The sequence below is a fragment of the Thunnus thynnus genome, chromosome 21 (genome assembly GCF_963924715.1).
Source record: "Thunnus thynnus chromosome 21, fThuThy2.1, whole genome shotgun sequence".
Classification (NCBI taxonomy): Eukaryota; Metazoa; Chordata; class Actinopteri; order Scombriformes; family Scombridae; genus Thunnus; species Thunnus thynnus.
Window position 1 is genome coordinate 8904575 of NC_089537.1, and position 25274 is coordinate 8929848.

The 25274-nt window shown below is 41.1% G+C and overlaps 1 protein-coding gene across 1 annotated transcript in view; it reads left to right on the forward strand.

Annotated features, from left to right (window-relative positions):
- Positions 1-24783, forward strand: part of tmem108 (transmembrane protein 108) — a 43545-nt gene extending 18762 nt beyond the window's left edge. The window contains exons 2-3 of the mRNA XM_067577947.1: positions 8265-8348; positions 23396-24783. Of these exons, the coding sequence (XP_067434048.1) occupies positions 8309-8348; positions 23396-24756 (1401 nt within the window). The 5' untranslated portion in view covers positions 8265-8308 and the 3' untranslated portion in view covers positions 24757-24783. The remainder of the gene's footprint in view (positions 1-8264; positions 8349-23395) is intronic.
- The last annotated feature ends 491 nt before the right edge of the window (positions 24784-25274 follow it).

The window sequence follows — 25274 nt, forward strand, 5'->3', positions numbered from 1 at the left end:
TCAGCAAGCCGCTAGCAGTAGCAGTCAGCCGCTTACTCAGTCAGGGGGTCACGTAAGGACAGAAAGAAGAAAGTGAGGGATAGAGGGAGACAGAGATAGAGGGGAGGATATTTACGACTCAGACATTGGCGGGGGTGAGCTGCATCCCAATGTCTGTCCCTTTACTGCCTGGCTCAATAACTCTCTCAGGAGAGAGAGGGAATAAGCTTGTGCAGAGCATTTGCAGGTATCACAGGTCTGGAGCTTTCCAAGTGTGTGTGTCTGCGTGTGTGTGTGTGTGTGTGTCTGTGCAGCGTCAATAACAGAAAAGCCAAATATCACCCACTGGGGAGGTCTTACAGGAGAAATCCATCAAAGCGGATATGTTTGACATCATCAACCAGTTTATCTATCTCTGCTGTTTAATACATTGAAGTATTTTGTGATAAAGTGCTGTAATTGACCTATTTTGCTCACGTCTCTAATTCTGTTTTAGTTGATTTCGTTTGTTCCCCGAATCACCCACTCTTTTTCTTAAAATGCATTAAATTAGGCTTTTGTTGATAAGTGTGTCTCTTCTATAATGGATTTCACTGCTGGTGATTGTTGGACTTTAGTGCAAACCGATAAGCCCTTATTCTTTGATTCTAGTAACAAATCTCCATTGTCTGCAAATATCATAATGTAATATCTTATGTCATGTCATTTGGGCACAGAAACATCACTAATAAAGTTTTCCCTGTGTACTATTGGCCTGTCAGGTCTGACTAATCAAATCCATCCACTGACTGTCTTTCAATCAGTCCAAGTGCTTGCTATTTAGTCTGTGGTGTTCTCTTTCCAGTTATATAACAAGTCTGTCACAGGTTCTTCCCCGGGGCTCTGTTACCTGTCTCGCTCTTTGTTCCTAACCAGACCTGAGGTGTGTGTTACACAGTGTAGCCGAAAGCCCCCTGCACTGATTCAATCCCTCGCTGAATCTGTCAGACAGTCTGGTCTTCTCTTGGTTTTAATGACTGCCCAGTGTGATACAGTGGAGTCTGACACCTTCCCTCGCAGTGTAAAAAGCATAGAAAGTGACAGCGCTCGGTTCAACTTAACTCCCTAAAGACTTGACTTGAGACTTTGGAGTTGGACTCGAATAGGATTTAAGTCACCAAAGTCGATTCCCAGTCAATTGAGACTTCACTGGGACTTGACTTACTTCAGACCAGGCTCGACATAGACTTGACTCGATACCTGAAACTCAACCTGATACCTGAGATTTTGACAGCAGTCTGACTTGAGTCACAATGTGCAGACTTGAGACTTGACCTGGACTTGACTGCTGTGAGACTTGACGTACTAAACACATGACTCAATAAAGACTTGACTTTAGACTTGTGTTTTAAGACTTAACTTGGACTTTACTCACTTGAAATATGCGACTTGTACTCTGGTTGCTCTTAAGTCAACAAAACCACATGAGGCTTAACTTGGACTTCAGTGCTGTGAGACTTAATTATTTGACTCCCTGAAGACTTGACTTGAGACTTAAGACTTGGACTTAAGTGAGACTTAAATCAGCAAAATTAGTACTTAAGGCTTTTCTTTGACTCCTGTCAGACTACCTGAAGACCTGGTTTAAGAACTGACTTGACTATTTCATACTTGACTCAACAAAAACTTGACTTGAGACCAAGACTTGAGCCTTGGGTTGGACTTAAGTCTACAAAATCAGGATTTTAGACTTGACATGGCCCCTTAAAGACTTGACTTGAGACTTGACATTTGGTCTCAGGTTGGACTTAAGTCACAAAAGAAAAGACTTGAACCCTGACTTGGATTTGACTCGGGACTGAACTCACAAAAATGAGGACTTAAGACTTGGTTTGAACTTGATCTACTTTAGAGTTGACTCAATAAAGACTAAACACTTGATGCTTGGACTCAGGTTGGACATAAGTCACAAAAATGAAGACTTAATATGATCTACTATACCCTACAGACTTGACTTGACTTGAGACTTGACTGCAAAAACCTCAGTTTCTGACTCAAAAATATTTAAAACAACTAGAAAGTGCACAGGAAGCTCATACTATGAAACCTTCTGCTTGTAAATGGAGTCTGTGGCAGCTGTACAAATCGGCAGGAATTCTAGTTAGCTACCATTTATCTCTTTGTCTGTCTCACATGTATTCACACACCCACATATAGGGCTTTGGCCACGTTTCCTCTGATGAATTGCTTTTAGTCAGTGTTCCTGGATGTGCGTGTGTGTGTGTGTGTGTGTGTGTTGAGTAATGAAGAGACCAGTGATGCTGTTCCACTCCCCCTCAGTTGCCCCTGAACACAGGTGCTCTACTCTTTCTGAGTGGGAGTTCTCCACTGAACGAGTTAGAGATTCATTCATCCTGCAAGAGCAATCGTAGGTTTCATCTTCATTGTTGATCTGACGTGAGTGTGAAGCTGACATTCTGGCATGTGTGACGATAAGAGAAGGCATCAAAGTTGGCTATAGAAGCCAAAAAAACAATCCCACTGACATCTGTGATCCCGGAGTGACTAACACAATATGAGGAACAGTAGGTTCCTGCTCCTGTGCTGTGCGCCATCGCCCTACATTAATGACTATCGACAGGCGAATCATCTTGAATGCTACACTGTCCTTAATGCTCGGTTCTGACATATAGAGTATGTTAGCCCAGGGAGTATAGCCAAAAGGGTGGTAACATGGATATGAGCTGACAGCTTGCTCACTGAGCACATCAAATTTATCAGTGTAAGCATGATGCTGGTATTGCAGACATGTGGCCCTAAAGCGTGGTGCATTTTTTTGTTGAAGTTTAGGTCTTGTCCTCTGTTTGGGAGTGGTTGTTTTTATCTTTACCAGTCAGATGTATCTGTCCTGCCGACATAATTTTCAGACAACACAGAAGCAATTAATTTAACAGTTTTCATAGCAATTGAAGAAATGCAGATTGTGAGAGTTGTTCTGTAAATTTTACTTGACAACCTAGACAGCTGTGTCAATCTCATCCATGTTTGTTTACACTTTTCTGGCAATTTTTCTGTTGCTATTTTCTCTGGCTTCAGCACAGCTGTCTTTCAAAGTGAGGAAAGACCCGTGAGTGAGCATGACACCTGATTTATTTGAATTGCTGAAAGACTTACAGATGTGGGTAGTGGTTCAGAGGTCTGGTACGAGGCTACTTTAGCCCTGTTTTGAGTATCGAACCCAAAGGTGGCTATGAAAAGTTTTTTTGCTCTTTCATGGAGGCTTGTATTCTCAGCTTTTACAAAAGATTACAAAGGAGTCCAAGGATGACCCAGATTTACTGTTAAAAAATAAAATAAGATTACTCATAGAAGCTTCTCAAACCAATACTGCACCATAATCTACTTCTGTGCTGTCTGCCCACATGCACAATATGATCTAAATACAGATCTTTTTGGCAAAATATGGACCCTGAGGTGTCGTCATAACAGTTACACCATCAATAGAAAAGGTTTAATATCCATGCCATTACTTCTAACTCTTCAATGTTTGTTTAAAGAAACAAGATGTTGAAGGTAATCTCATGTCTGTCGGGTTCATACACAGATGAAAAGTGTGTGTAAAAGTGTCTTCTCCTTATATTTTTTGTTACATAACCAAGTAAGGTATCCTAGTGACCGGCTTGAACAGGGTGATGTGTCTCCTCCACGGCTACGGTCAGAGTGAACAACATGCTGGGAGCTTAATGTTCTTTTAATGGCTTGTGTGTTGCTGTACTGTGGGGAGGGCCTGGAGGGGAGCGATGCCGCTGATTGATAACCCGCGCAGCCTCCGCCAGCCTTCATGATGCAGCACCAGCAACTCATCCTGACAGGTTCACCATCCAGGGCCACGACTGACAGCGCTCACACATACAGCGCAGCGCAGTGACTCAGCAATATGGCCGCCTTCAGGGATGTGAGGATTAAAAAGCTACCTGGAAACCTGCTTCTAGCTCTCGCTCCTTGCATTCAATTTAGGCCTGTTGTTGCATCGAATCAATACTTGTAATCATTCAGTTGGTGTGTGTATCCTGGCTGGATAATTGAGTTATCAAAGCCCCACAGGTCAGCCACAGTCTCTCTTGTGCTTGAGTCACTGGCATTGGTTTTTAACTCTCCCACTGTCGAAATATGGTTTCATAACAGGATTGTTCATAGTCGTAATCAGTAATCAGCTTCCCTGTTTCACAATAAGCCACGGTCTGTTGCCAAGCTAAGTTGGTCGTTTTGCAAGGTCACCAAGATGGCGTCAAACACCCCCAGAGGTAAAGCCGTACTCCTGAGTCACGGCCACAATCTCAGCAGGACTGGGGCCTCGTCAACACGAGTGCAGGAAACACGTGGACGGAGCAAGAGTCAAGCTACAGCGCTATCAGGGGGCTGTTTACTGATTTCCATCAAAGGGTAAAACAACATCAAAGGAAAAATGGACGCCCTCTGTGTGGGCATGTCCCCCGGGTCACAGTGAAAGGGCTGGGCTGAGGGAATGTATGTTTCGCACAACTTGAAATGGAGTTAAACACCCGGAGATCATATCAAGCCTGATCCCACTGCTTTGATGGATTCAGAAATGATGTAACCAGCTTATTATATGCACAGCCATAGATCCTGTAATCGTACTGTAAATCTGCTGTAAATTCTGAATGACGAAAAAAAGAAATTTTACTGGATGACTTTCAGAAAAATAGTTGCAGCTTCAGTTGACAGACCCGTTTTTCTCACTTGTTATTCCTTCTGCCTGTATCTGTCCAATTACTTCAAAGCTGCAGGTTTCACACTTTCACACCTCTCTTTATTCTGTACCACCTTCCTCATACAGAAGCTGACAGAAAGCTCCCTCCGGTTCATAACATAGAGAGAAACGAAAGCGTGGGAGCGTGGCATCAAAACTGGAGGGATAGAAGCATCAGTTGGAACAGTTGTGATTGGATGTCCAGTTATCAGTTGACTGTGAGAGAACATCACTGTAGTTCACACAGTCGTCGTCGACTCCCACACTTCCTTTCCCTCCTCCTCCTCGTCTCTCGTTATGGAAAAGCTTTCAGTTTGCAGCCACTGTGGGCAAGCAGCCAGCCTGCTGCCTCGGCCCCTATACATAACCGCAGAATAGAGGGAAGTCCAAAATTAAAAGCATTGTTATCCCTGCGGCTAGTGGTCACGGAGAGATGGAGTGACAGGCTTATTTCATTGTGCCGTCTCAGGTGACCTTGGCTTTGGCCTCTAGGCTGTACCCCCTCCAGACACAATATTCAGAGCTGCAGTCTGGGACCTTCGGGGACCAGGCAGCAGGACCACAAACACAAAGCCTGTACCGAGTCCAAGAAACAAGCAGATTGTTACTGGAATTCTCACTCTGCCGATTGTGAGTGATATTTTTTTACTGTAATTCAAACTGTCCTCTTTTTTTTTTTTTTTTTTTATTCAATTTTGTTTCAGCCCCAAAATGTCCTTGTGAATGAATTTGAATATAATGTACTATTAGGGTTGCCATGGTGATGGCTGCCGTCTGTGTGCATGTCAGTTGCCATGCAACTTTTTTTTTTCCCTCTCCAATAAAAAGCTAGGATGCCATGTGCAAAGTGCTGAGCTGACACTGGACAGAAAACGGTATGTGAATGTTTACCTCTGAATCTTTTTGATGAAAGCAGCGTCATTGTCTGGTGTCTGGTGGGGTTTTTTTTTAGTTTTATTGTTTTTGTCAATGTGCAAGGCAAATATACAAAACATTTCCTTCACAATTTGGAGCGCCTAGTTCACTATGCACTGCAGTTCTTGTCACTGCTGCCTTTAACATTGACCTGGGAAAGATACAGATAGCGATGTGCTCCCTCCAATACACAAGTAGTTGCCTTCTTTTCACCTGCCAGCAAGAAATTTTCTAACAGCATGAGCTCACGCTGTGAATGAAGCTCCTCTTTTCCAGGTCTGACGGAAAACAGCTTTTTGTTACTTTTAAAAAGAAAGCACAAAAAAAAGCAAGGGCATATGTTGGTGGGTGAAGAAGTGCAAGGTGCTTCTGCTGGAAGTTGCACTCAGGTCTCCGTACTGGTGGGCGAGTGTCAACAGCTGCCACTGAACCTCTCTTTCTGTCTGTTGTTTTTGGTTGGACCTACCCTGACTGTCATCCTGTATTATCTTTTACCTGCACGTATGCACAGAGCTGAACTATGATTCAGTTCCCCAGCAGGAGGCCGGAGCAGGCTGTCTTTTGTCCATGTAGCTTGTCTTCCTTCCTCAACAAAAAAAAAAAAACACTTGCACTGCTCTGTGATAACAAGTATAAATGAAACACACCATGTCACTATCTTTACCCTCTCCTTCCCCATTTATCTTCCCATTGCCTCACCCCTTGTGCCCTGTGAATTAAAGAGCGTGTCTATGAGCCTACTCTGGCTTGGCAGCGTTGATGAAGTGTAATCACCGTGAAGAGGCTCGGCTGCTCTCTTCACACCCTGCCATTGAGCTCATTAGGCTAGGAACATGACGCTTAAGAAAATTAAAGCACACGAAGTGAGTAGAACTATAATGGTACGGTGTTGGTGTTGCCATCAGTGGATGAGGGGATGGGATTGGGATGGTTGCAGCTAGTGTCATTTCTTCAAAAAGATCCGAAGCTGGGGAAAAACTAATTTTCTGCTGCTGCTGCTACTGTATTCTTGCAGCCTCATCTCTTTTGCAATTACTCACACTATATTACTAAGACTGAGCACACTCCATTACAGTCAAAGATGTGAGTTAAAGGCGGCAAAGCAGCAAGCGTCTCTGTTTTCTAAACACTTGGAACAAGAACAGAATTGTGTGCATATTTCCTCTAAAAGTGTGCCTTGATAGCATATTTTGTTGCTTGCTTTTATTTCTATGAGAGTGAGGCAAGGAGGAGAAATTGCAAAGTGTTTTTCCAATTTGTTGATAGATAGATAGATAGATAGATAGGCCTACTGTTAATGTCCCTTCAAAAAACTCAAATCTTAAAATCTTAATTTTTGAGTAATGTTACAGTTTATCACATTCATTTTGCTATTAGCGACCCATTTTGTTATCCAGGCTAGCAAAACCTGCAAGACAACATCCAGGCAACACAAACCCCTAGTTACATGGAGGTTAACTTTGCAACTGTTGTATACAAATATACACATTTCATCACATTTAATATCAGTCAGGTTGCTCAACGTTCTGCTTGTGCGTGTTCGGCTGTTACTTCCAGCTTTGTTTACTCAACAAAGTTTTCAAAAGTCACTAAATATTCAGTGTTTGCATACTTCAGATTTACAGCTTAGAAGCATTAAAAGGTTGCCACAATGGCAGCAAAATAAACAGGATGACTCACATGGAGTGTGAGTTGCCTCCTCTCAGTCTCCAGAGCGGGGATGTATTTACGAGAAATGAAGCCTTATGAAAGGATCAGTACCCTTTGCTTTTGTTGTGCGTCCTTCTCATCTCACACGTCTCCCGCGGAAACACAGGTTGCCTGCAACCAGACGCCTCGTCCTGGGGGGTGCAAATCCAATTTCTCATGCACACTCACAGCATACAGTATTATTCATGCAGGTAGACAGAAGGGTGCTTAGGTGTGTGTTTGTGTGTGTGTGTGTGTAATGGCTTCTTTAGAGGTATGTGTCTGTTTATTTTGGTGCGGGTGAGTGTTGTGGGCACATGTGTTGCCCAAGGGCATTTCCACAAGGGATGCAAACATGCACACCTGCATACACACACTCCTCCAGGGGTGAAAGGAGAAGTGTGTTTGTGTGTGGCCTTTCATTTAGTAGAAGGCCATCAGTGAGTCATTCTCCCAAAGAGCACCCTTGGGTACTTGTCTCGCTGACACACACACAGTGGCTGTCTCAGAACACGGCTTACTGGTCAATGTTTAATGCTCCATAATTGGTTTTACTGACCAGCACAGCCCGCAGGATGCCAATGCTGATTTGAAGCATTGCAACTGAGGCTGACCACCACTGAAGCCCTACTTGGTATTTTGTGGTGAAATGTTAATTAGGTGTTATTCATATTATCCACTGTGAGAGGTGTTACTGTTTTCTGGCAGCCATTACAAGGATTAAACTGTCAAGGTTAAGCCGCACAATCTGGTTTACAATCCCTTCTTCCTTTTCTGTTTGTCCACTGCTTAAACATTCCCAAACATAATCACAGTATATCACAATGATACTTGACCATGACATGAATGTGATTTTGATACCAGCGCGTTGAGTTTCATCTTACCTCTCTGTCTAATTTTTTTTTTTTTGCTGTCTGTCTCTCTTTACTAGAGAATCATGAGCACTGTGGAGGAGGAGCCGGATCACATGATACCATGAAGACAAGCCTGCAGGTCCTGCGCTGCCAGCTGCTGAGTGAGTGGACCCAAGGGGGGGAGCGGGGGGACGAGGGCATCATCAGGGTGTCCTGGGTGTGCACACGGGGTCCCAGCATGCCATAGGGCTCTTGCATACTTCCAGTGAAAACCATGTATCTCCATATTTTGGTAGAGTTTCCGGTAAACTGAAAGATTATAATAATGCCTCTGCATGTTATGATAAAACAAAAAAAAAAGTGCATTGTCATCAAGCTTAAAATAAGGCTGTTTTTCTCATGAAAAGTTGTCATTTTGCCAAACTCATAAACCATTCTCATTGGTATAGGTTTATTGATTAATTTTGGTCCTATAATATTATAATATCTTTATAGTAATGTAATATAGTTATAACTTTTTTTCTGTATGTCAGCATTACATACAAACAATTTACAGGTTGTAAAGAGAAAAACCTTTGGAATAAACTTTGGATAGACGGTAATGTTCATCAAGAAAGGTCACAAAACTCATATTACATGGAAAACATTCAAATTTGACAGGTTGGGAATATTTTAAATATGCAGTGACTCTTAGAGGTCTTAATCCAACCCCAGGTGAGGGTGAAGCTAGCTGAGTGTTTGTTAGAGGTCGAAATTATGAATCACTTTGCTGATTTCAGTCATTTTGTTCAGTTCAGCTCAAAGATTCGTAGTCAGTGACTATTTTGTTCACTGTTTACTAAACAAATATTCTTTAAACTTTATTTTGAACCATTATTTATTTAATCAACGCTCACATTTACAATGGTGCTCGGCTAATACAAAACCGAACAAGTAATATAACAAAAAGTGTAAAACCAACACTTAAACCAAATCTAAATACAACACAAACACAAGATAAATGACTTAAAATACAAAAATTACACAGGTATAAAATGGACACATTAAGAAAAACAGGAGCATTCATTATATAAAAGATCATCCAACAGAATCTTAAAATGTAGTATAAATAATTAGTCTAATTAAGGGAGTCCTGAAGCTTATTCCACCTATGAGGAGCAAAATAGGTGAATGCAGTTTTTCCCAGTTCTGTATTTATATAATGGATATCCAAGGTTATGCAAGGTATCCCGTATTTCTAAGTCTTAAAAGTGATGATAAATAAAATGGTAGTTTATTTAGGATGGCTTTATAAATAAAAACAAGACAGTGTTGTTCCCTTTGAGTGGTAAGTGATGTCCACACCCCTTTCTCATAAAGGATACAATGATGGCTCTAAAACTGTCACCTGTAATAAATCTAAGAGAACAGCATCAGGAGGTTGGAGGGATGCATTTAAATTACATCTGCATAGTCAAGTCAATCTGCAACCTACTGCTAAAAGGGAGGCCTAATTTAAACTTGAGCTTTTTAGTCAGTTCCTCACCGTGAGTTTTAAAAGATAATTTTTCATCTAACCAGACACCCAGGTACTTATAACATGGGACTTTTTAATTTGAGCCCCTGGTATTGTACTAATAGTGATGTTTCATTTGAGATCTGGTGAAAAGCATGTCATTTGTCTTATCTGGATTTAGTGAAAGCTTAAATTTAATCAGGGCCCTTTGAATAGCCAAAAAATTAGACAAAGCTTTGTCAATAGAAGGCACCGATGAGTAAATTACTGTGTCATCAGCATAATAATGAATAAAGCTGTTACTAAGAAATTAACCCAGGTCATTTATGAACAATGTGAACATAATAGGACCTAGTATAATCTCATTTTAATAGCTCAGTAGCCACCACAGTATTTGCAACAGAGTTATCACATCATGATTGATCTTGTAGCTTTTCTGGTCTTTCAGTAAGCCTTTAACCATACTGTAACATAATGTATGTCACATCCGAACTGACAACAGTGCTACTGACTCGGTCAGTGACAATAGTGATCCAGTATAGTCAGTTCAGAGCCTTAATTCAGCAGGTTTCCTGCATAAATTGCCCCAGCTTCCATACATCCTGAGCTTAGTTAATGGAAAATGGGTTGAGACCATTAGTCAAATAAATGGGGGCATAATTTTGCTGTAATTTTATCAGGATATTGTTTGTCTCCATGATATTAGCACCTTGAGTTTTTATGCCACGTTCATATCATATAGTATGGACAGTGTGCATAGACATTATAGCACTATATCCATTAAATTTTTGGTTTATTTACCTTGGACAATGGTCTTTGGCTGACAAGAAGCATCCATCTTCCATCATCCATCATGTTTTTCAGCCACTTTTGTTTCATTAAGCACCAAATCAAATATATTTGAGCTTTCATAAAAATCTGTTGTTATAATTTATAATATTGATGTTGGCAATATTTTCCAGTTGGAAACTGGTAATTACAGTAACTCCCATATGACATGAGCACAGCAGAAGTTATCATCATCATTCTGATGTCTGAATCAGTCTGAGAAGATTTTTTATTGTTTTGAGAGATGGCAGACAGCAGAGGGAAATCTGTGATTAGTCATAATTGATCAGGTAGGGAGATATTTCCCTGGATAGCTTCAGCTTCCAGCTTCAGGAGATTAGCTTGAAAGGATTTGATGTCTTGGCTATGTACATTTCAACTTGTTGGAGGATTAAGCAAATGATATCTATAAAACATGTTAGTAAGTGAGTTAAAGATGTGTTGGCAGGTTGATTTTGTTACCTCTTCACAGGTTAGATATTTCCAGTCCTGATGATAGGCTAATCTAACTACTTCCTGGCTGTAGCTTCAATTTCAGTGTGCAGACATCGGAGTGGTGAATCTTCTCAACTTCTAACGCCTGGCAAGAAAGTGAATAAATCAGTCTTGCTGTATTATCTGTGTGTGAATGAAAAACTATTCCTTTATTGCTGGTCACAGTGTGAAATGCCTTTAGGGAACCTTTAGTTTGTAGACATCAGATACTGTATTCTTTTAGTTCTTGTTTCAATCTTCGAGTGTGGGCTGCTTTAAATTCAGAGGGTGGGATCAAGGCTCTGGGAGTGGATGTACAAAGCTCTGGCAGGCTACCACCGCCGAATGTCACATGAATATGGAACACAGAGGTCAGACTGGGACCCGCCAGGCTCCTTGACGGTTAGCTAAACAGGCTGATGATATCTGGTATGCACCCCAAGCTCCACCTCAGGGCAGTGGATCCAAAGGCTGTCTCTGACAAATCTGCCTCAATCCCTCAGAAGTGATAAACTTGGACTGGACTGCTGTGAGCGAAGTGCTTTAAGCTGTAACAGAGGGGGAGCAAGGTCACATTGCAGTGGTTTAATATAAAGAGGGGAGTCTTAGTCGAAGCTGCAGACTAGTTGTGAACAGAGTTAATGTTAAGACCATATTTTAGAGCCTCTTTTTTGGTTTTGTAAATCCAGTCTTTGAAAGCATAGCGCTGACTCTTTCTTTCATGCGTACTGGACATCCAGCCGAGGCCTGAGGCAGATTACGGGCATATAACGCTTCCATCAGGGTTGCCTTTTTACAGTATGCAGAGCTGAGAGTCCCACCTGAGATTTTTTTTTTTGTCTGTGCAGTCCAGAGACATTTCTGATTTCTCTCTCTGGACCAGCCATCTGCAGGACACAGATGTGCCTCAACATCCTCAAGCTGCAGGCAAGAGAAGAGATGCTGCAGATAGAAAAGAACTAAGTCAGATGATCCTTCATCATGATAGCTGACAGAGCAGGAAGTTTCTCTCTTTTCCTCTGGTCACCCTCAGTGCTGTTTTTTTTTTTTTTTTAATCTGTTCTCTGCATTTTAGGCAGAAAACGGTGTGATGACATAATACACATGAAATAATAGAGAGGACTCAACGTTTGATTCTAGCAAATTAAGTTTTGTCTGGCAGCTCAGTCTTCAAAGCAACGCCTGACAAGGAAGGCAATAGCTTCCAACTGTCTCCTCTCCAAAGGTGCAAATTGCATTTTGAAGTGAGCTTCTTAAAAAAAAATCACTTGAAAGACCTGTTTGTCTGAAGTGTAAATGAGAGCACAAGGCGTGAGAACTCTTTCCAATCAGACTTCGTCATGTCTCGTATGATTATAGTATGTAGTTTCAACACCTTCTGGTCATTTTAGGGCTGCCAATGCCAATGAAATTCTCTGTAAAAGAGCAAAAGTGTCTGTGACTTTAATGGAGTTGTATAACTGCAGGCCTGCAATTCAGTGCTCTCCCCAGAATCCAGAAAACTTCCTGTTTAATGTTTCTCCTTCCTGTCTGATCTGTTACTGCTGTCACCGTCGCTGTAGCTAAATCATTATCCCAGTAAACAGCACAAGGACTCTTTGTTGTTCTTGTTTTCGCATTCTCCCTCAGCCTGATTCTCAGATAAACACGTCTCTGTTCAAAGCTGCTGTAACCTGACAAACAATTTGTGGAGCATTCAAACAGGAAGCCATTATCCTGTTGCGAAAGCTTTCCCTCTTATCTCTGGGCTCACATCTGTAAAGCCCTCCCCGCTCCGCCTCTCCACTACTCCGCCCATCCAGGCCTCCTCCAGGACGGTCACAGGGGTCCACAGGATGTGCCCTATCTGTCTGTTTCCCCCATGGGGCAGACACTCTACCCAGAATGGCAGCGAACACACCCAGGAGCAAACCAAAGGAATTTGTCTGTTTGTGCTACTGTAAAGATGGCGCTCTATTTATACACCCAAGACTCACATATTTTCCATGAGGGTGAATTTCAAAATGATCTGAGTCTGCGTTTCCACAGCCAGTAAAATAAGAATTACAATGAAGACAGTTGTTATTCTTTATTGAGAGGCTGCATTCATGAAAGATGATTGTGGTTCTGCAACATCACCACAGAGGAAGGAAAAACATTTTTGAGGTGAAATAGATGATGAGACCTGACTCATCCAGTTTTCATAGCTTGACTCTGAGATTAACATACATTATACATAAATATATGTTGTTTTCTTCACAACCTAACTGTTATATAGCTGTATCATGTTCAAAATTACTAGCTAATAGCGAAAATCTAGAGAGAATAACACCTTTTTTTTAACACACCTTTTTTGTAGTTTCAGTAACAGTTACGTGATAGTGACAGGAGGAAGAAGAAGATAATTAGCAGCTGTGGAAATAAAAGCAGCGCCTCCTTAGTTTATGGGTTTTCATGGACTCCAGACATGGTAAAGGTAAAGGGCCCTTCCCCTCAAATTCAAAATGGTGACAACTTATGTGACCATGTATCCATGTCACATTCTCCTTTAGGTATCACCAGAAGATAGAATACAGGTACCGATGTGGGTGTTGTGGCACTACTTCATGCTTCTTTTATTTATTTACTTATTTATATGGTCTATGGATTATTACAATGGACTAAGGATTATAAATGTGCCAGCTGGCTAATTTTCAACTGCAGTCCTTTGGCGAAATGTTCTGAAACCAATGAAGTGATGGTTAAAAGTTACAGACACAAGATGCAATAAAGACAATAGCAACAAAATACGCATTCTCAAGACAGCGCACAAGCCATGCAGAGCAATATGAAACTGCAAAACATTAGTACAATATCACAATAACAGTATCCAAAATACGTTTGGTACATGTGGCCCTGCAAGCAAGACAAGGTAATGAAACACAACCAAGCAATTCTGATTATAAATATCTTTTGATGCACATGCAGACATGCAGAGCAACAATAAGCAATAAGACATAATGTTAATCTTGAAGAAAATGTTAAAAAGATGCAGTTACAAGTTAGTAAAAAAGTAATATACACCTAACATGACCATAGACGATCATATCACATCGTTAATAAAGTAATAGATAAGTCATACATACTCAAACCATGCAAATCTGTAAATAGGCAGAGGATATGGGACCAGTTAGCATCATGCAAGCCAGTAAAAGAATGGAAGGAGAATGGAAAATCTCATCAAACGACCAGTTAATGGTCAATTTAAGTTTCTTGTTTCCTTTTTTAGGCAATGAATAAGCATTGAATCTCTAAAATTACTATCTTGATTGTTGCAGGTTTTGGCTCATGATTTATCAAATGACAGGAGCATTTTTGGGTTTGCATGGAAAAAATACAGGGAATAATGCCTTGCAGATACAAAAGCAAACATGAGTACGTCTGAACATTAAAAAATTAATTCAATTATTCAATTTACATTCCAGGGTTTACTATGCTAAAGACCAGAAGGAGGTGTACTTGGATAATTTAGTAGCAGTAAAACGAGTTGTGGCAGTAATAGTAGAGGTGGAAATAGTAGTAGCATTAGTGATAGGTGTAGTAGTCACAGTGGTGGTCTTAACATTACTTGTAGTCATTGTATTAGTACTGTAGAGGTAGTAGTAGCAGTAGCATTAGTAGTGGTATTAGCAACAGACACTGGTGCTTGTGGGCACAGTGGTGTAGCAGTACTAGTACAGTATTAGTAGAAGTAGTAGTAATAGCAACTAATAGTAGGAGTAGTGGTCTTTGTGGAAGCATTAATAATTAATAATAAATATTTAGTAGTAGTGGAAGTAATGTCACTGGTAGTAGTAATAGTAGTACAGTACTAGTACTTGTAGTAGTATCAGCAGTATTGTAGTGATAGTGTTGGTAATATTAGTACTTATAGTATAAGAAGTCATAGTGGAAGCAGTAGTGTCAGCAATTGGACTTGCAGTAGTTGCAGTAATTTAAGGGGTAGTAGTAGTACCAGCAGTATTGCTATGAGTCATAGTAGCAATCGTAGATGTAGTGATACTATTAGTTACACCAATGGTACAGGTAGTGCTACTAACAGTATTGTAGAAATACTGTTGGTAGTGGTTGTAGCAGTGCTGTCAAGTCAAGTCAATTTTATTTATTTAGCGCCGTATCACAACAGAAGTTATCTCAGGGCACTTTTCACATAGAGCAGGTCTAGACTGTACTCTGGTCCACTGAAGTCAGTCGGGGCTGATAGCGCTCTGTCCAGGCGTGATAATCCAATCTTACCAGCAGTTAGTCAGACAGCTCTCCAGTTGGCCTGCTGATAAAGGGTTTTGTCCGCCTGAAGCTGATGGATCTGATCTGTTTCTCTGTCATGCTCTGACAGCACGTCAAAGCTTAAAATTAAAGGCTCGGACTACCTTCAACAAAACTCCCCATTTTTTTTATGATTACTTTGATTTGGGTCTGTCAACCTTTATCCTCAAAAGTGAGATATGGATTTGTTTTGTATTAGGGAGCAGCGCCGTGGTGTGTGTGCCCGTCTGATGTAATATCGACTCATTGGTATTCTGATGGACGCTGTAGATAAAGTCTTCTCCATTTGCCCAGGGGGATTTAAGGGGTATCCCATAGAGGTTTTTACGCTACTCTGGAGTGGTTGTGATTAGCATAAACTAGCTTAAATGTGATCCATGGAGGACTGGCTGGGTGGTGAGGAGGTTATGGTTCAATACCCTGGAGCTTCCAAAGTAGCAGTTATGCATGTTTACTCTCAGATAATGAAGTGGACATACAGTAATTCCATCTAAATATCTTGATACCAAATAGCATTACTGAGATACCAGAAAATAGTCTCAATTATATTGATGTACATCAGCACAGGGCTGCCACAGCACACCGCAGTAGTAAATATTGGTTTCTCCGGTGAAGTGAATGCGGTTTAACTTTTTGAAACAAACAATGATTTGTTTCTCTGTATGAATTTAAAAGAAGCAACAAAGCTATCAAGTTAATTGTCAACTATGGTTTTGACCAATTAAATACAATTTTAGTTGTAATTGCACACTTTTGCCATCAGATAAAACTTATTCCAGAAGTTAAAAAAAACTGACACAGATAGTCAATGTGGTGTGTTATTATTATTGTTCTGATGTTATCTTTTGAAACAATTTACAGTAAATCCAGTTTAAAAACATGAAAGATTCTGTTTTTTCCATTTTATTTAAAGGTGCAGTGTGTAGAATTTAGTGGCATTTATCTGAACGGATTTGGCAGAAATAGAATATAATATTCATAAGTATGTTTTAATTAGTGTATAATCACCTGAAAACAAGAATCATTGTGTCTTCGTTACCTCAGAATGAGCCCTTTATATCTACATAGGGAGCAGGTCCTCTTCCACGGAGCCCACCATGTTCCACCGCCATGTTTCTACAGTAGCCCAGAATGGACAAACCAAACACTGGCTCTAGAGAGTCACTTTTACATTTTTCGTGAGTTTCACAGCCACCGTAGGTTCTCCTACACGCTTTGAAGGGGAGGGGGAGCGGAGGGGTATTCAGTTGGTTGCAACCTCACTGGTAGATGCAACTAAACCTTACACACTGGTCCTTTAATGCTTCTACAATATAGACAGTCTATATTGTTACTGAATTATTTGATCTTATGACTAAAAACTAAAACAACTACAATCAAATATTAAATCTTAATACAGGCTGCAGTTTCCTTTATGAGTATGACATTGGCCAGATTCTCAATGGATGCATGCGTTTTGTTCCTTTTACTTACTTGCTTCTTCCCCGTCATGCTGCCTGAGCAGGGAGATGACAGGGCAGTAACAGTTCAGAAGTACAGCCTGACCAAACATCACAAGAAGCCTTATTGATGGATGATTTTGCAGCGCCTATTTTTGGCTTCCTGTAGAGCCTCCAACTCAAATAGTGCCACTGCCAGCTGCCCACTGATGATGCGGCACAACCAGCCTGGCTCCAGCATTTGCTTAATAGGCAGATTGTTGCCATACATTCGAGCCACATCGTTCTCCATTGCACGTAGCGTGAGGTGACCCCTGGAAAAAAAAGATAAATATCCCACCCTCCACAGCAAGCAGCCCCCCTCAGGATTGATCTCACAGCCAAGCTAGTCCATACGCACTGATAGCTTGCATACCGCACACTAAGTGCTCCAGTATGATTGATTGGGCTGGAAGATTCATGATGCATTGCATAGGAATTAAGTCTTAACTTAGGAGTGGATCCATGGAAAATCTGGCATTCAGTGAAGAATTTCATCAGCAGGAGTAAATGTTATGTTGTTTTTCCAACTCACCAGTGTAACTTTAGATTCAGTGACAGCCACCCCTGTCCGCTGACATTGAGTCTAATCGTGAATGATTGGTGGGACAAAGCCTGCATTGGATCAGTGCGCAGGAACCTGCTTTGCAACATGATTTATTGATGTCCCTGATGGCATCAATGGAGGACTTGAATGAATGTCACCGGCTCCCTATGCATTCAAAAGAGCCCTAATTCAGCAGGTTTCCTGCATAAATTGCCCCTCCCTCCATGCATCCTGAGCTTAGTTAATGGAAAACAGGTTGACACCATTAGTCAAATAAATGGGGGCATAATCTCACAGTAATTTTATCACAGCGTTGTTTGTCTCCTTGATATTACCATGTGCTATTCTGAGATGATCAGCTGTGTGATATAGATAGTGAGGGCAACAGGTTGGTGTGAGTGATAACAGTGTTGACTGTGTGTCGCCCTTCAAAGCATATAGTTGAAGGATGAGGAGAAAGACCTCTAATTCAGTGTTACCACTGAAATCTAATCACACCAGTTTTGTTCTTTTTTGTCCCCTGTGGAAAAAAAAGATTCAGAAAACTCTTGTTGTTCACCTCCTCAGTCCTTCACTACTGAAAATAGCCTGACTCTTATTGTGGGTTTGTTTTCGTTTTGTGCTCTGAGAAATCATGTCAGGCTAAAAACAGCCAACATGCTGAGTGGACGAGTGTTGCTGAGCAAGACAAATGTTTCAAAAAGTGCCTCCTATAGTCTCTACACCTTATTTTATAATGAATACTCTTTCACGCATGCACTAATGTGTCTAATCGAACCTTTTTGCTTTTGTCCGTGTCTCATCAATGATGAAACACCCACACATCTCCCTCTCTTACACCGCACTACACCCCTGGCCTCCTCTTTGCATGTCATACCACCTGTCCGACCTCACCATTCTTCCCCTTTTCCATCCAATTTTCTCATGTTCTTCTTAGTGCTTTGACTCAATAATGGATGTTCATAATGCTCACTTCACTTCTTGGGCCTTTTCAATCATTCCTCTTGTTAATTCACTCCCCGTGCCTGCGCCTGCGCCACATGTCTTTGTGGAGGCAGGGCCAGGCTCTCTGCGTTCAACCCGCTTATGCTCTCACTCCATCAGCCAGATGCTCAAGCCGTTGTGACAAATTACACCCATTTGGCTCGCCGTAAAAACACACAGATACACACGTAATCCCTTCACACACACATACAGAAATTCAGCAACGTGAAATATACTGTATAGGTTAAAAAAAACTGATTTCACATTCACAAATAATCAAGGATGCACACACAGCAGATGGGCTGAAAACATGTGACCACAATGTTATGATAGCTTACTGTATATGGATATTTTCATTATTCAGAAATTAACTCAAGACACTACATTATATCAGTAGCAGTGGGGTGTTATTTTCTCTACGGGCTGCTGATGGTATGTTTCTTTCAACTGTGTCGTATCATTATATTGGCTTTGCTATTTTCTATTCTTGGCCGTTTTAGCCTAGCTTCCTCTCTATATAGCTGGCTAACTCTGTGCGGAGCTTCAAAGGCTGAACACACAAAAGTCTGCTACAGAAATAAAGGCAACCAGTAAAATTATGTGGCACTCATCCTCGCATTTCCAGAGCTTTTTTTTTATTTTTTTTTACCATACACACTTAACTCTACAGGGGATTTCTCAAACCATCAATGGGCACCACAAGCTAGTAATGTTATCATAAAAAAAACACATCAGTATAAATGAAATTCCTGCTCTTTTCCTGCTAAATTGTGAGCGCCAAAGCCCCCTTATTCAGGATATTATATCTGGAACGTCAGCAGGTATGAAAATCCAGCAGTTTCCTGGGTTTGTGTTTTGTTTTTTTTCCTCTCAAAAAAAATGAAAAAGTCTCTGCATACATGAACATGTGACAGGCGTTGGTGGAAAGCACAACTTAGAAGAGAAAACTCCTGCAGACCGCCTCACTTACTACTGGAATAGTTCGTTCTGTTAGACCTTCATCTGGTATATCACATATCTGACAGTATACATTCATGTACCCGATGAAGATCAAACAGACTGAAAGGTCTGAAATTTCCAGCAGTAGGAGACATTGTTTGGGATAAAAGTCGTGGGTTTTTATAAACATAACCACATGATGCATTTTTCATCCAAAACTATGAGTATGCCAACTCTACTCTGTCACTATCTCCGCAGCATTCATTACAAAGCCTGGCAAACATTTGTACTATTCATTTAACAGCCGTAAACATGTTTTTCTTCCTCACAAAGTTCTTGGCAAAACTATCCTCCACCATCTAGTAATTTGCACCATTCAGGTCTCTGATCTGGTCTAGATCGCTAGATGCTAATAGCTAATTATGCCAGTGAGCTAACAGGGATATACCCTGTTGGGATACTGAACATTTTCCACACATTACTTTTACGATTTGTGCAGTCCAATGTAACTCCTCATGCTATCTCTGGATTGTTCTCTACTCCCCACATACGCATTCCTCTCACTGATACTCAGTATATTTCCTTATTATTGTAACCCTTAATAATGAGATAGTGTGGTTCCTGTCAAAGTTAAACAAGGAGTCTCACTTGCAAACTCCAAACTAATTAAATGACAGAATTCAACACAGCGTCTGATACAGAATCTAAAGGCCAGTGTTCCCCCGCTACATATTCAGCACTAATGAATATATGGGCAGTCAGATGTCTGAGTGCAAGCTAACTTAAAAAGCAGATTCTCCCCTTTAACATTTTAGATGCAATCTTTAATAAAATATGATTTAACTAAACTACAAAGTCCCAAATGAATATTAATTTCCATGTTGGCTAGAGATCAGTCGTGAAACAGCACATTTTATGCCGAGTTTGTGATCACCCGGACGAATCAGAAGAATGTGTTCCTCTTTGTGTGTGTGCCAGAGCATTTAGTTCGCCCATTTCTGATATAACTTTTTTTTTTGTAAAGGGAGTCTGAGTATTATGTTTTATTCAGTAGCAGCAGAGAGTCAGGTTGCCAGGTTGTGACAGCCAGGTTTGGGAACTGATTGAAGGTGTGACTCAAGCCAGACCTTGTGTGGTAAACATCCTTGCTCCCTGTTGGCCTCTATTATCTCTTTTATCTACTTTTTGCATTGAAAAACATCATTATTTTTACTTTGCTTGCAGCTGTTGCGGCTCTACTTTACACTGATCCTACCTTAAAAAAATGTTTGATACATAATACCTATGAGTTTGTGGCTTTTTTTTTACAGTTTTTATTCATTTTTTGGCCATTTTTCCTCTCCTTCTTGTGTTCTGTTCATACTCTGTCTTCAATATTGAAACATTAGTGAACTGCAGGCAAAATTTGTCATAATGTGACCAGTATTCACATTACTCAGGATCAACAATAGCCAAAATACTTGCGCTTTAGATGGTTAGGGTTGTCTGTGTTCAATTTTCTTGCCTAAAGGATCATCTCAGGAAAGACGAACACTCATAAATCAAGGATGGCCATGTGTGTTATCTCCCCAGATATGGGTCTGGAGTGGGCTCCACGGATTAGAGACGTGACAGGCTTGGTTAATGGAAGACAGCGCCCAGACCCTCTATCCTGGTAGTCTGTGTGATTGAGTATGGAGGAATATGATTAATGATTCAGAGGCTGAGTTTAAATAGTCAGTGCTTTGGGGTTCTGCTGTGGTGTATTTTATATCCTCCAGTGAAGAAAGAGGGAAGAATATGTTTAATGAAATGGAGACGCTTTCTAGGGCAAAGAAATTTGAGATTATTGATATTGACTGCTGCCTGGGCTGCTAGTTCTTTAAAAAATCATCTTTTTACATATAAATATATATATATATTCTGTTCCTTTCTACCCTTTTTCTTCCTACATGTTTAACAGATTTCTCTTCCCACCTCTTCTCTCATCTCCTTCTCTGCCCCTTCTGGAAATGGAAACTTGGTTTCCATAGTTACTGAGGGAGCACCACGGTTAAATAGTGGTCACAACATTGAGGTCACATGGATGGCTTTAGATTGTGTGTGTTTCTATGACTCAGATGTTTTTGGGAGGGTCTATGGATACCAAAACAATGCAGTCTTAATCACTTTCCTTTATTCTCTCCCTCCACATCTCTCCAAGCCTGTGTCACAGACACTTTAACACCCGCCTCTGTACTTCCTGTAAAATTACTCACTGTACTTCTGTATGTTTCATGTTTCAACACGTGTATCCATGGCTCATTTCCGGCTCAGCACAACTAAATTTGAACGACAGAGCGATCAGCTGATGTTGGACTAAACAGTCTTAATACATGTTTTCAGATTTGCACAATTCAGTGTAAACATTCTTTCACTATTATTAAAGGAAAAGACTCTTCTACATTTTTTTCTTGATGTCAATAAATCCTGTTAGAAGACCAAAACATCAATACATTGCTTGTACTAACAAGTGTTTTATAGGTACCCAAAGCATGATGTAGCTTATTTCTCTGTTGTCCAAAAGCTATCAATCGTTGCACTGGGTGACTGTATCGATTGATTGGTTACAACTAACAGGACCACTTTAGTTTATTTTGACTCAGTTCCACATACACCACCCTGTAAATACTCAGCCGAGCATCAAATATGCATTAATCTGCACCTGAAAATAGACTCCATCAAATGCATTACTTGCTCCTATTTAAGTAACATTTGTAAAAAACTACAGTTCCCAGCTTCTTTAGGAAATTATTTATTTATTTTTTAGAAATAAAACTATATATTTGTGACCAGGATCTTAAAATGTACATCTTCAGTAGAGGTCAGAAAGGGACGACCTACAGTAAAACATTGTTGTCTTTCTATTAAATCTGTTGCCAATAAAAACAAATATAGACTTTTGTCAGCCTTGTCCTTTAAGCAATAAGCCAATAAGGGTTTAGACAAAATAAAAATAAAATACAAGTATGTGTCAAAATAATTCTCACACTGTCTGCAGTTCAGCATCCATCATAAGCCATATAAGCCCACTGAGAGAGGAACTGGAATGATGTTAGCTTTGTGTAAATGCATGTTCGGTTTCTCAGATGAATGCGTAGAAACCACCCGGTGGGAGCCCAACTAATGTTTCACATTAGCTGTGTTTAACAGTGTCAATAAAGGACGGAGGGGAGGGGAGCAAAGGGGAAATTAATAAGCTCTTGCACGCTCCTGCCTCTATGACTTTCTTGCTGTCTGGATAACATAATAGGACCAATATTCCCCACAGGCACCTGCTAATGGCTTGTCACTACACAGCCTCCTTATGGAATTGAGCTCGAGAAAGAGAATATGTCAGGCTCTCTGAGATGGTTGTGGCATGTTAAGTAGGCTGTTTTGATGCTCTGACTGTCATAATTCCATCCATTGTGTTCACTGTAAAAGCATCCTTACAAGACATTTTGCCTTGTTACAATTTCACTGGCTTAAAATGCATTTTGATAACAAATGACACCTTGTTTTAAAAAAAATACTGTGTATATACATATAAAAGATCTAAAAACTTTTGAAACTGCATCAGAAATCTATGAATTTATCAAATCTTATTTTGACTTTCATAAAGGAAGACAAGATTCAGATTTTTTAGACTGAAAGTTATATAATAAATTCCTTTTTTTCAGTGTTATCAGGAGGCTAAAATAAAATAATTGCTTCTTTTTTATCATCCCAGTGTTATCCTTAAACATTTCAGCATGGTAACAAAACCAAAGACAGAGACAGAGACATCCTCCCAATCCCAGCTGTCACCTTATTCATGCACTGGTACACACACTGTGGTACTCGTCTAGTGAGTAATGCGGTTAATAAAGCAATCTAGTTTAACTAGGTGAGTGACAAACACAGTGGTTCAGTAGATTAAAGGCTAAGGAGCATAATGAATGCAAGACAAGACTGCACGTCTCTTCTGAACACCTGAGGAGACAATTTCAGCTGTCGAGCTGCACTCTCGCTTTGCAACGCAGGATCCTTGAGAGAAACGATGTATAAGGAGACACATGCTGAAAATACACAATTACAGGGAAATAGTCCAGTAATTCATGAATCTAAAAGGATATATGATGATGTGATGGTGCAAGTCTTTTGTCATGTCTGATCATCTTTCTTCCTTTTTCTCTGCAGGTGTTCTAGCATTCCTAGCACTGCCAGTAGGACTGTTGTCATCAGCACAGGAGCTGTACCTCAGCCAGACGTCCCAGGACTCTGTCTCCATGGCAGCCACCCACAGCAGCCCCCTGTCTGCCCCCAAAACCTCCCAGCTGGACTTGCATCAGGAAGGCTCCAGTAGTGGGGAATGGTCATCCACAGGAGGCACTCAACCCTCAGACACTGTTACACTCCACCCTTTTGCCTGGCTTCACCCAACCCACACCTCCAGCCTGGCTCATGAAAAAACTCCCATTCATGACACAGATACTGTTACCCCAAACACTGTGAGCACCAAGCCAGATCATGTGACTGAAAGCCGTGTGATTCAGCCCCAGGAGCCAAGCTCTGATATTGTGAACCAAGGCCACATGCACAAATTGGTCAGGGTACCTCAAGTCTTTAACCCAGTTACTGTCAGCACTAACCAGGCCAGCAGCAGCAGCAGCCCTAAATCTCCCAGCACAGATGTCCCAAATATAGATGTGGAATCTGCTGCTAGAGGGGCTCCAAACCCCTTGGCCCTTATGTCCAGCTCTGGATCAGACAGAGGAGACACACTGGGACCTGAGCTCTCTCCACACCATGTCCAGCCTCTGAAGTTGAGTGAGGAGGAACCCACAGACCCCAGCCGGCAGTATGTTCCAGATCAGCCCTCCTCTCTGACCTCCCTCTCCTCTTCCTCAGTGGATGATGATCTTGCACTAGGTTTAAATCTCAGAAAGCAGGCTTGGGGTGTCCCAGAGGTGGCTGCACACCACACCATCACCCTGAGGGAGGTGCCTGCGAACATGAACGAGCCCCCCACTGCTGGGCTGGTGATAGAGCCAAAGGAAGGGTCTGTCTCTCCTGTCGAGAGCCCGCCAGAGAATATAACTTCCACTGCGTCCACCCCAGCCCAGTCCACTGAGCCCAGCCCCAGCACACCCAGTCCTACGATCATCCAAAACAACCACACCGCAACCAACGAGACCACTTCTAAGGACAGTCATGTTCAGGCTGGTCCTCGCTCATCACCTCAAGGTAATGGCACAGACAATGACCCTATCGGACACTGGTCGGGGAATGTAACTACATTTGGAGAGTTGCTCGCTAACAGCAGTTCAGTCAAGGAGGCACCTGCTCAGGGGAACAGCTCAGAGTCCCCTTCAACAGCCAGCAGGAACTTCCTGAACAGACAGGTTCCCGCCACCACACAGGACCCCTGGACAACCGGCAACAGCTCAGGCCCCACTGTCGACTCCCCCCTGTCCCGCATGACCATCTGCTTGAGCAGGATGGATATTGTGTGGATCGTGCTGGCCATCAGTGTGCCTGTGTCCTCGTGTTGTAAGTAAAGTCATAGCTTGAAAAAAAAAAAGTTTAAACATTTTAAAAGTGTCTTTAGAGTTTCACTGACCTCAATTTGAAACCCATTACTGTCACTGTCATAAAACATTTCTATTTAAGGAAACTTTCAATAAGTCAGTGTTACATAAGATATCACACAAATCAGTATATACAGTAGATAAATCTGAGATCTTTTTGCATTTGTGCTAAGATTTTGTGATTTATTTTCACTTTCTCTCAACTTTCCTGATCTAAATACACCTCAGTTAGTGATCTCCTACATTTCCCAGAATGCCTTCTGACAGTACCCAGAAACACCCTGAGCCTGAACCTGTTGCATTAATTCAGAGACTGCAACAGTATATTAACAGCAAGAGAGTGAGGGTTACACAATTTTTGCATTTTTGACCCATTTTATACCGCTGTTGATGAAGAAATAGGGATCATTTTTTTATTCTATGATTGCTGAAAATGTGTCCTTGATATTTATTTCTGAGAGATTGACACAATTTTGGTTTTAGATGAC